Raw genomic sequence first — 12,096 nt, 5'->3', positions numbered from 1 at the left:
AAACAAGACAGAACTATTGCATATTAGATATTAATATACATTAAATTAAATATTTTCATATTTATTTGTGCTCATTAAGTTATATAAGCTTTTTAAAGGATGAGAAAGATATTTTTAAAATATTCAACATTCAGATGCCTTGTGTCTTTTGTACTTTCTGTCCCCCAAATCCTGTTTAGGTCTATGAAATATTTCATTATATATACACATGCAAACACATAGATACCCCCTTTTTTATTAGAGAAAGATCTGCTTTTTAACTATGGAGACATTATTTTAAGAATATACATTTTAAAAGAGTTTTTTCCTATCAACAGTCTTTACTGTTGATACCAGTGGGATTTCAATATTAAAATGCTTTTCCAAAAAATTTAAGAAGTTGCTTTTATATTCTAGTCAAGCAGAGAGTCTCAGTCTCTCTCTCTCTCTTTATTATACATATTATATCAAGCTCTGTGTCTGTTTGTGGCAACAGGAATAAAGCCTCTTGCAATAGTTGACAGAAGCTCAGGTGCAGCAAAAATATTCTCAGCAGAATTTAATCTTCTGACATGCAAAGGATCTTCAAAACAGTGAAACTCACTCATAAATTACAAACCTGTATTTCAGTAAGGAACATTTAAAAATACATCAGATTTAATAAAAAAGCAAAATAAAATGAACTTTCAAGACTACATTTAAATCAAATAATTTATTAAACTCTGTATTTACACTGAATTATTTCTAACTGACAGCTTATCTTGAAATAAAGCTGTACAATATACTGACTTTAAAAATCATGGCTGTTAACGTTTGTTTCTAAGCTGTAGTTGGAGCATATGTTATTACACTCTGAGGGCCAGATTCTGACACCCTTACTCACACTGAATAGCACCTTACTTCAGGAACAGTCTCATTGCCTTCAATGGGACTATTTGTAGAGTAAAGTGCTATTGAAGATGAGTAAGGGTATCAGAATCTGGCTCCTAATAAACATTACTACTCATGAAATCAATTGTGTATTATTGACTTCAGTGAGAGAAGGGTCAGAGCCAAAATAATAATTTAGCTTTCAACATATTCACTATGATTCATTATTTAATATAAAATAAAAAACAGCTTTGTAAAATGTAGGGGCTGCTAAACTTGGGAAATAAAATTAATATTGATAAATATTTTAATGTATTGGAAAATGCAAAGAGAGAAATGAAACCAAGATTTGGTTAAAAATGTATATAACATTCAACAACATATATAGTGATATTTTGTATATGAACATTTATTATAATTAGCTTTTAAAAGATATTTATATTTGAGTAATTTATAATTTTATACAGCAAAAGTGACTTTTAAAGCAAAACACAGACAATATCATTTACAGTAGGAATTATCATAATGGAAAATATGGTATAAATTAACATGATTTACAAATATTTATACAGACTATTAAATTAAAAAAGAAGGCAGGAAGTTTTATTTGAAATTAGCATAATCAGAATATATATCAATGAAATCTTGTACCACTTTGTAGCAGAATTCATACTGTTCCTAAAAAATAAAAAAATTCAGATTTACTTTGATTATACATTATGGATTTACCTAAATCTGATTATTCCAACTTAATCATAAAGTGCAACATATTCTAAATTGGACAACAGCAAATTTATGACAAAACAAATAATTTACCCCGTTGATGCTAATTTTTGTATTTCTGCTCTTTGCACAAAAGTTTTTTATGCTCAATTTTATTAACTTGCAAGTTTCATGGTCTTTATTAACTGATGCTATTTGTATGTAATTGAGCCTGATAGTAGCTTCAGGGAGGATGATGGAACTGGGAGGTTGAAATAGAGGAGGTCCACAAGAGGCTCTCTCTCAAAATTTAGTAGACATCTATAATATGAAAGAACTTGCAAACCACTGAGCCCAATCCTGCTAAGTACAAAGTACGTTTTGGGAGATGCAAAGCATCCTGAATTTCCATTGATGTCAATATGAGCTCTGGGGTGATCAACATCTTCCAGAACTGGGTTCACAGTGCCTTTCAAACAACCTCAAAGCACCTTACAAACTCTCTATGCATAAAGCAACAGAGAGTCTTGTGGCACCTTTAAGCCTAACAGATGTATCGGAGCATAAGCTTTCGAGGGTGAATGCATCCGACGAAGTGGGCATTCACCCACGAAAGCTTATGCTCCAATACATCTGTTAGTCTTAAAGGTGCCACAGGACTCTCTGTTGCTTTTTACAGATCCAGACTAACACGGCTACCCCTCTGATACTCTCTATGCATAGATATTATGATTATTAAACAATTATATTTTAGTAGCACATAGAAGCCAAGTGTGGCCCTGTTGAATTCCTGCCCCAAAGAACTAAAAATAAGAATATTCTCTCTCATTTTTACTTACACACACACAGAAACCCACCCCAGTTACAAATGAAATGCACACCTCCCAATCATAAATAAATGAGCCATACTGGGTCAGACCAAAGGTCCATCTAGCCCAGTATCCTGTCTTCCGACAGTGGCCAATGCCAGGTGCCCCAGAGGGAATGAACAGAACAGGTAATCATCAAGTGATCCATCCCGTCGCCCATTCCCAGCTTCTGGCAAACAAAATGAAATGCAGTCACTTCTGGGTAACGGTTATTTAACAGCATACAGCAACACTATATATTTTCTCCTTGCTCTCCCCAGTGATAACACTGACCTCACCTTCTTCCAAGGTCATAGACCCATAATACAGTGTTTCCCAAACTTTTGAAAGTTGAGTCCCACTCCAGAAAAATGAAACCAATCCTGCCTTGAAATGCTGCCATTTGTCACTATAGACCTATCCATCTTAAATTTATATATCTTCCACTATCCCTTGGCTAGTTCTTCGTCCCTCCAAGGGAGGCACATTCCATGCTTTTGGCAACACTGGTGTGAATCTTCATAATATGATACTTTGTCTTTGTTCCTACAACACGAGGTAGTTAATGTTGACAGTAGTAAAGTATCAACACTGGCATTTGAGTCCACTCCCATTTAAATGAATGGGAGAGTTCACAGCTTAGAGCTACTATTTTGGACTCAGGTAGACATCTCTGCATTCGTTACACTCAGGGCACATTTTGAAGGTTTTCTCCGCAACCATAACAGTGCTTAAATCATAGGCCTCTAGGACCCCTGAAGATATAGGCTCTATTCCTGGGTTTGTCACAGAGTCCCTTTGTGCTCTTGGACAAGTCACTTAATCTTTCTGTACCTCAGTTTCCCTACCTGTAAAATGAAGGGGAAAAAAATCTACCTCAGAGAAGCGTTTTGAGTAGGGCTGTCGATTAATCGCAGTTAACTTGCGCGATTAACTCAAAAAAATTAACTGCGATAAAAAAAAATAATCAGGATTAATCACACTGTTAAACAATAGAATACCAATTGAAATTTATTAAGTATTTTTGGATATTTTTCTACATTTTCAAATATATTGATTTCTATTACAACACAGAATACAAAGTGTACAGTGCTCACTTTATATTATTTTAGTACAAATATTTGCACTGTAAAAATGATAAAACAAATAGTATTTTTCAATTTGCCTCATACATGTACTATAGTGCAATCTCTTTATCATAAAAGTGTAACTTACAATTTTTTGTTACATAACTTCACTCAAAAACAAAACAATGTAAAACTTTAGAGCCTACAAGTCCACTCAGTCCTACTTCTTTTTCAGCCAATCGCTAAGAGAAACAAGTTTGTTTACATTTACAGGAGATACTGCTGACCACTTCTTATTTACAGTGTCACCTGAAATTGAGAACAGGTGTTCACATGGCACTTTTGTAGCCAGCGTTGCAAGGTATTTATGTGCCAGATATGCTAAACATTTATATGCCCCTTCATGCTTCAGCCACCATTCCAGATGACATGCTTCCATGCTGATGATGCTTGTTAAAAAAAATAATGAGTTAATTAAATTTGTGACTGAACTCCTTGGGGGAGAATTTTATGCCTCCTTTTCCGTTTTACCTGCATTCTGCCATATATTTCATGTTACAGCAGTCTCAGATGATGACCCAGCACATATTCGTTTTAAGAACACTTTCATAGCAGATTTGACAAAATGCAAAGAAGGTACCAATGTGAGATTTCTATGGATAGATACAACATTCAACCCAAGGTTTAAGAATCTAAAGTGCCTTTCAAAATCTGAGAGTGACGAGGTGTGGAGCATGCTTTCAGAAGTCTTAAAAAAGCAACACTCCAATGCAGAAACTACAGAACCCGAACCACCAAAAAAGAAAATCAACCTTCTGCTGGTGGCATCTGACTCAGATGATGAAAATGAACATGTGTCGGTCTGCTCTGCTTTGGATTGTTATTGAGCAGAACCTGTCATCAGCATGGACGCATGTCTTCTTGAATGGTGGTTGAAGAATGAAGGGACATATGAATCTTTAGCGCATCTGGCACATAAATATCTTGCGATGACGGCTACAACAGTGCCATGTGAACGCCTGTTCTCACTTTCAGGTGACATTGTAAACAAGATGTGGGCAGCATTATCTCCTGCAAATTGTAACCAAACTTGATTGTCTGAGTGATTGGTTGAACAAGAAGTAGGACTGAGTGGACTTCTGGGTTCTAAAGTTTTACGTTGTTTTATTTTTGAAAGCAGTTATTTTTTGTACATAATTCTACATTTGTAAGTTCAACTTTCATTATAAAGAGATTGCATTACAGTACACCTCTACCCCGATATAACGCTGTCCTCGGGAGCCAAAAAATCTTACTGCATTATAGGTGAAACCGCGTTATATCGAACTTGCTTTGATCCGCAGGAGTGCGCAGCCCCACCCCCCCGGAGCACTGCTTTACCGTGTTATATCCGAATTCATGTTATATCGGGTCGCGTTATATTGGGGTAGAGGTGTACTTGTATTAAGTGCATTGAAATATACTATTTCTTTTGTTTTATACAGTGCAAATATTTGTAATAAAAAGTAAATATAATGTGTACACTTTGTATTCTGTGTTGTAATTGAAATCAATATATTTGAAAATGTAGAAAACAACCACAAATATTTAAATAAATGGTATTCTATTATTGTTTAATCACGATTAATTTTTTTAATCGCACAATTAATCACGATTAATTTTTTAAATTGCTGACAACCCTAGTTTTGAGATTACTGTTTGTAAGGCACTTTGAGACTGTTGAATGGAAAGTGCTAGAAATGCAATGTATTGCTATTATTTATTAAAGTTTGTAGCTCTCCAGGAATCTGTGCTTGATGTTTGTTGAAAAACTATCTTCAGGTATTCATAACTTTGTTAAATAAATATAACCTAAATTCTTCTAATGTTCCAAAGGCACTTCTCCTCTGTGAGAACTAACTGCAAGTCAGTTTGATGTGTTTAAGCCATTGTTTAGATAAAATTATCAACATTTTATTTAAAAAAGAACTAATGTAAGTGTTTTTTCATGATCACAACTCAAGAATGTCCCCAGGGATTTTTAAAAAATCTTTCATAATCCCCCTCCCCACAAACAAACAAAAATCAGCAGTTGGCTAACAACAAACACAGCAACTTTTACCCCAAAATTAATTTTTAGAAAGCCTATTACAAAATAAAATAAAAGTTTATAATGAAACACCTCTTTCAACCTAAGTATATGGTTGTTAAAAGTAGTCCCATAATATTATATTTATTGCAGCTAGTAAAATGAGCCTTTGTTCTCTTCCCACCAGAACATTTAGAAAACTTACATCATTAGACAAAGATTCTTATTGTTAAATATCATACCAGTGTTTGCACCATATGTGGCCTTTGCATTCTTAAGCTCTTCACAGCTTGAAATACATCTAAGAGCCCTTCAGCCTTTACTCGTTCCAGAACATTGCTGAGTGCTATGAATGTACCTGTTCTTCCAGCTCCAGCACTGCAAGAAAAATGTATTTCTTTTGCTTAATAAAATGTCAGGACATACCCATCCAAATTACAATAAAGAGCAACAAAGATACTTTACATAATAATTAATGCAGAATATTCAAGTACTGTTATTAGCAGACTAAAAGTCTCTTGCTTACTAAGTTTATTGCTGTCATATGCATGGCATAACTTTCCATGTTATAATCAAGAATTAATAAAAAATCATTTTCAACCAGGCCAGTTCTGATAAAGTCCTGTCTCCTGCAAACACTTACAAATTCTTACAAATATTGGGCACATTCTTTGTTGCTTATGAAAGGGAAGACTTGTCAATAACTGAATCATATTATATAGTACACCATCCCCAAACATCCCTGTCAATGAAACTAATTCCTGACCTACACTTTATTATTCTAGCTATGTGTCTCTCTTGATCAGTGATGGCTAATTGTTCCAAATTATGTGATATGATGGAATTGATCTGTATTGGTATTTTTTTCCTTCTTGATCACTTTTCTGTAAGCAGGTAAGACTTCATATTTGATTGTCCAACAAGAAAATGTGGTTGTCCCAGTTGTCAGGCTCTGGCCTTATTGCTGCTGCTGTGACTGTCTAAAGGCTTTTCCCTGCATTGTTTGTTTTGATCTGGACTGCTTTACCAGGATTTCTCATTTTTATTTTCTTATTTTTAGTGTGTTTGACTCTCATTTAGTTTTATAGATTTAGCTTTATCCTCAATTTAATACAGATTAAAATGTTACTGCTGCTACCAAGTCTGAAACTAAGAATCAGAACTGATACTCCATATTATATATTCAAATAAAAAGTACAATTACTAAATCCTATTATGGATAAAATCCATCTAATTTGAAATCTAGCTCTGATCATGCAGAATAGCAATAGTTTAGTCCATATCTGCTGTTGCTGTTGAATGCACAAAGTGACTGTGTCCATTTTCTACCTTTACACTCACATTTCCCTTGTTTTTCAAATTTCAGCAGCTGGTTAGATGTTTGCTGATATTATTAGTGAAAATAAAATAGGGCGGAGCTCCTTTCACTGCCATTTGACTAATGACCATTTGACCAATGTCAAAGATGAGTTTACATTTAGTCTCCTAATTTCACTATGGTTCAAAGCAAGCAGTTACAACTAGTAGAGGACAAGTAACAGTGATTGGAACTGTGAGGCACACAGCCACAATGGGGGAATAGTCATAAAAACCTGGGTGATTCTGGGAATCTGTGATGAAGCTAAATGAAAGACAGAAAAGTTTAATTCATGTCCCTAAACCAAGGAGAAATACAAAATAATTCATTACGTTTGAATTTTTAACATATCTTAATCATTTATAAGCAAGATGAATGGTAATCACCATCAACGGTCATTGCTTTTACTTTATTTCCATCAAATAAGAAATCTTTCTGATAAGCATGTCCTTATGAAAAGATTAAGTACAAATGCATGTATCCTCAACTGGATACATTAAAGTCTAGTAGGAGGCAAAAGTTAACAGGTAAAATGTATTAGTTGTGCAATTCCCTATAGACAACTACTTTTATCAGATTAAAGGCAGCTGCAAAATCTAAAAAGGTTCAGATTTATATGTAATTAGCCAATCCCTAGAAAAACTGTCTAAAAGGTTGGTGACTCATTCTGGAATAGGTCCATAGCTGCAGGAAGATGAAAAAATGCTACAAGAATATAATAATATGAAATACTTTGTGTAAACATGTACGCAGAAATGGTCCAGGGATATGAGCAAATTCCAGCAGGAAATCTGGAATAATCTAGTAAAATGATGATACATTATTTGGATTTGTTTTAGATTTTCCAATGTTAATTGCAGTATCTTATAAGTGTGTGTTTGCTATATGTCTATTTGTGCCAGCTAAAGTCGTTAAGCCCTTCTTCAAATACACATTTCAGCCCAAGGAGATTTAACTGTATCAATGCTATTATTTTATTTTAAAATGTTATTTATAAATTCTTGTCAAAGGAAAAATGTAATCATTCCAGATACATATAATAAATTCATTTATGAGCTGTAGATAACAACAGGCCTTATTGTCCCCTATATGGGCTATTTTCCAAGAGATGTTTGGCTCCCAAACTCAGAAGATCTGGAATACACACACACATGCATGAACGCACACACAACCATTTGCTCAGCAGCCCTGTGAATCTGGACTTAGTTCTGCCCCCTCTTCCAGTGCCCCTGGCAGTGAAGCTGTGCTCTCAGAGGTTCTGCTACCATATCCATCCTTTGGAAGAGGCGTGTTCAATATTGTGGAAGGGAAAAGCAGGTGAATTAATGCTGATAAGATCTGCATTAACTTACTTGCAAAAATCCCAAGGTATCAGAGAGCTTTCAACCACTGGTCTTGCTCCCTATGCAGCCATTTGAAGGAGCGTCTAGTAGGTCAGGGCTAAAAAAGGAAAATGATATTGTACGAGGTGGAACTAGATTTCCTCATGTTGATCTCTAGGTAGGATGTATTATTTTTAAAAAGTAGGAATAAATGCTAATTAGTACAACCTCTTTACCCACATATATACGCATACTAGAGAGATTGAAAAACAATTCACAGACTGCATCAAAAAAGAGAGGGGGAAAATCTGGGTTATGTTAAACTTCCTTACACAAAATTCGGAGATAAACAAAGTAACAAAACCATATCACCCCTCCTCATTGTCAGGTTTCATATCATCAGAGCTCTCGAGTAATATTTTATTTAAGAGGATTCTGCCTCATCATACTCAGTGAAAATGTCTGTTTTTTTCCTTCTAAGATAATACATATTTTGGCCAGGGAAAGAATTGCTCCTGTGCACTGTGAGATGTTTCCTCCGTTGATAAGTTATTTATGAAATTGCAGAGAATATCATAACCTTGCCTCTCCTCACCTTTTAAACCACCACTTTTTCCTCATCTGAGAGGCATTTTAAAACTGCAGATAAGGTAGGAAACATGACTTGGGGCCAAGGATTTTAGTTTTTTTTTTCACTTTTTACTCCAGACAATCTAAATTTAGACATTTCCCAGTAAATCTCCAGTTACTGCATCCCTCCCTTGTAACCAGAGATGCCGCTCTCAAGAACCAAAGTAGACAGTCAGCATTTGGGAGTTCCTCTTTTGCCTTTTTGGAGGCACAACTACAAAAGAAAAATCATTGTCTCATGTATGAACCACCAAGAGTTAGTCACTTCCACCACTTCACTACTTTTCATTGCCCAGTTTTGTTTTTAAGAACTTGATTGTAATGTTTAATAAGTCACAGGCATGTTAAACAGATTTGCTCTAAGCAGTTTTTGTTTTAATTTGCAAGTTCTCTAAATGACAATGATTTTGGTGATATATGAATCAGTTATGTGCCGATATTTTAAGGGATAAGGAAAGCCTATTTTTGCTGATAATAATTTGCATACAAATACAAACAGCTCACCCATGATTATTAGTGTCATGTTTCTCTGTCAGAAAAACACATCACAGTGGATAACCAAAACCTGCTTTAACAGTTGCTACATTAGACATTTAATTTTCTGTATGCAATATGATTTAAACAAAAAATGAAACCAAATACTTGACTAAATGTATGCTACTGCAGGTGGCAGAGATTATAATCAAAAGTACACAACTCAAAAATTAAATAAGAGTGCATTCTGCTTTACAGACATAACATTCATGGATAAAAATGGCTAAATTAGATCCTTCTACTTAGAAGGTGAAAGCTGAACTTCCCACGAATAAAGACACTAAAACACATACTTAAGAGGGGAATCAAGCCAGGGGGCAGGTCTTTAGCTGGTGTAAATTGGCATAGTTCCATTGACTTCAGTAGACAATTTACCTGAGGATCTGCCCCATTGGCTTCCTTCCCCTCTTAAGCATGTGGAAATCACTGCATACTTTGGGCAAGGAGCTACTGCAATTGCAAGCTCACACTTGCACAGAAAATTCCTAAAGGCTTAGAGTTTAATCCTCACTCCATGGGCTCACATTAACATACATCTTGGAAAATCAGCTGCTGGACTTGAAATGCACTAGGTGGTTTTTCAAGATTTGAATCTATGTGTATTTGAGAGAAGGTTCTAGTCATAAGCCTTAAGAACGTGGATGTGAGAGTTTTCAAGTATAGCAGATGATTATCCAAAATATACTCTCATGTGAATCTATGTAACTCAGAAGAGTAGAGAGTTCTAAGTCTTAAGGATTTTGGAATACTGTTTTTATCATTCTAGTGGTGTTTTGAAATAAACATATGTTAAAATTCAGGGAGAAATGTGGCCTACAACATTAACCTAATTCTTCAAAGCTTTTGTGGGTCTGAGAGGATGGAAGTATTAGATGTAATATGTGGTTCTAGTTCTTTGAGTTCCAACATGTTGCATTAACCAAAGGAATACTGTTAGGCAAAAGAGCGGCTTTTCTCCCTACTGATTGGCTAAAACTATCCCATATTTTACCCGCTTTAATTAGCATTCAATGTCCTGACTTACTAACAGATTTCAAAAAGTAGTTGCTGGAATCCACTGTCAAACTGCAGAATCAGGCACTAAAACTGTTAGTGTCCATGAGTTCAATTGGTACAGAGAAAATAAGCCTTTAGGGAAAATATGTGAAAATAGCAAAGAACAAAACAAATCAGAAGCAAAAAGTAGGAGAGAAGAATTGCTTATGCTGTTAATTAATGTGCATATTCTTAGACCATGTCCTGAATGTCGACAGACTCAAGCTCCCAGACATTCAAATCAAGGCACTGTTAGCACAAGTGTCACCACAGCTGTTTGTTCCAATGGTGCACGAGAACACAGATCCTTCAAGTAACCCAAACCCAAATCATAGGCTTCACGGATCAAGACCAGCACCTTTAATTGTTCCCAGAGCAAACTGAAAGTCAGTGCACACTTCAGAAAATAGGTGTAATATGCTCTCCATCACTAACTCATAGCTGATAAGTGGGCAGCTGCATTCTGCACTAGCTGTAGCTTCCAAGTGGTCTTTGAGGGTAATTCCCTGTAGAGCACATTGCAACAACCAATTTGGAGAGGGAAATAATCAATTGCCTGTTATCAAAAGGCAAATGGCTGCTGCTAAAATCCAAAGGCACTTCCAGTTTGCAGACCTCATTGAAAAAAAAAGATGGGCGTACCGCTACAAATAACATTCACTGTCACCATCATACTGCAGATGCTAAGCGTCTCCCCTGCTGGAGGCCACAGACAGGTGCTGAAAACCTCAGGGTCAATACTATAAAAGGCTACTGTTAGATCTAAAAGAATCAGCATGGGAACTTGACCTCTGTCCATTTCTAAGGGATAATCAACCAATGAAATTAGTGCAGTTTGTGCACCATACCCAAGTCAACAGCCAGATTAAAAGGGGGTGATCTGAGGACTCCAGATGTCACCAGAGTTGTCCTACCACAAACTGTTGAATAATCTTCCCCAAAAAGGGGAAATTAGAGACAGGTGATAGTTACTATTTGTATCAAGGTAATGCTTGGGAGCACCAGTCATAGAGCAGACACAGAATAAAGAGATGCCCTAAAGAGTTTACATGCTAATTACAAATTGTCAAATTTCCTTCAACAGGTTTTAGAATAATGCCAAATAATCAATAGTTGTAAAGTCGCCAGTGTCAAGAAATGTCAATGTTAAGCATGAGCTTAATAACCCCTCACTTGAGGAATATGGCAACTTCCCCTTCAGTGCCTCAGGAGCTCCAGTGATATCATCGTTTGTTAACAGTGGGCTTGAGTTTGCCTTGTTAAAGAGGACTCGACTCTTTGTGGGGGAGACGGCAGTAACCTTGGTAAGGACATGGACATAAAAAAGAGATATTAGGGGAACTGAGTGTATTGTTATTTTGATTTTAAAAAATATCTAAAATAGGTAAAGGATTAAAAAAAATAATTTTTATTCTATTGGAATGAGCAAAGACACTAAAAAAACACCCAAAACTGGCAAAAGTGAAAGTTCAAAACAAAAAAGAAACAGACTTTGAAAACCTCTGAAAAAGGACAGGGGTTTGAAGAAAATAAAATATCCAGGCAAAGGCAAATAAATAATAATTATTTTTTTTAAACAAACTGGGCAGAAATTAAAGGGGAAGCAAATAAATGAAATGGAAAATGTCAGAGGAAAAAATACCTTTTAATTGTATCACATTCATTAAGCTGTATGCTAGTGATG

General features: G+C 35.5%; 1 protein-coding gene across 1 annotated transcript in view; it reads right to left on the bottom strand.

The window, feature by feature from the left end:
* Positions 1-1,439: 1,439 nt before the first annotated feature.
* PTPRE (protein tyrosine phosphatase receptor type E) overlaps positions 1,440-12,096 on the bottom strand; it is a 181,315-nt gene continuing 170,658 nt past the window's right edge. The window contains exons 18-19 of the mRNA XM_024210495.2: positions 5,777-5,912; positions 1,440-1,527 (exon numbers count right to left, since the gene is read on the bottom strand). Coding sequence (XP_024066263.2) covers positions 1,453-1,527; positions 5,777-5,912 — 211 coding nt within the window. The 3' untranslated portion in view covers positions 1,440-1,452. The remainder of the gene's footprint in view (positions 1,528-5,776; positions 5,913-12,096) is intronic.

This window comes from Terrapene carolina, unplaced genomic scaffold (assembly GCF_002925995.2).
Source record: "Terrapene carolina triunguis isolate 2854851 unplaced genomic scaffold, T_m_triunguis-2.0 Scaffold95, whole genome shotgun sequence".
NCBI lineage: Eukaryota > Metazoa > Chordata > Testudines > Emydidae > Terrapene > Terrapene triunguis.
This window is presented reverse-complemented; position numbering and strand designations above follow the sequence as displayed.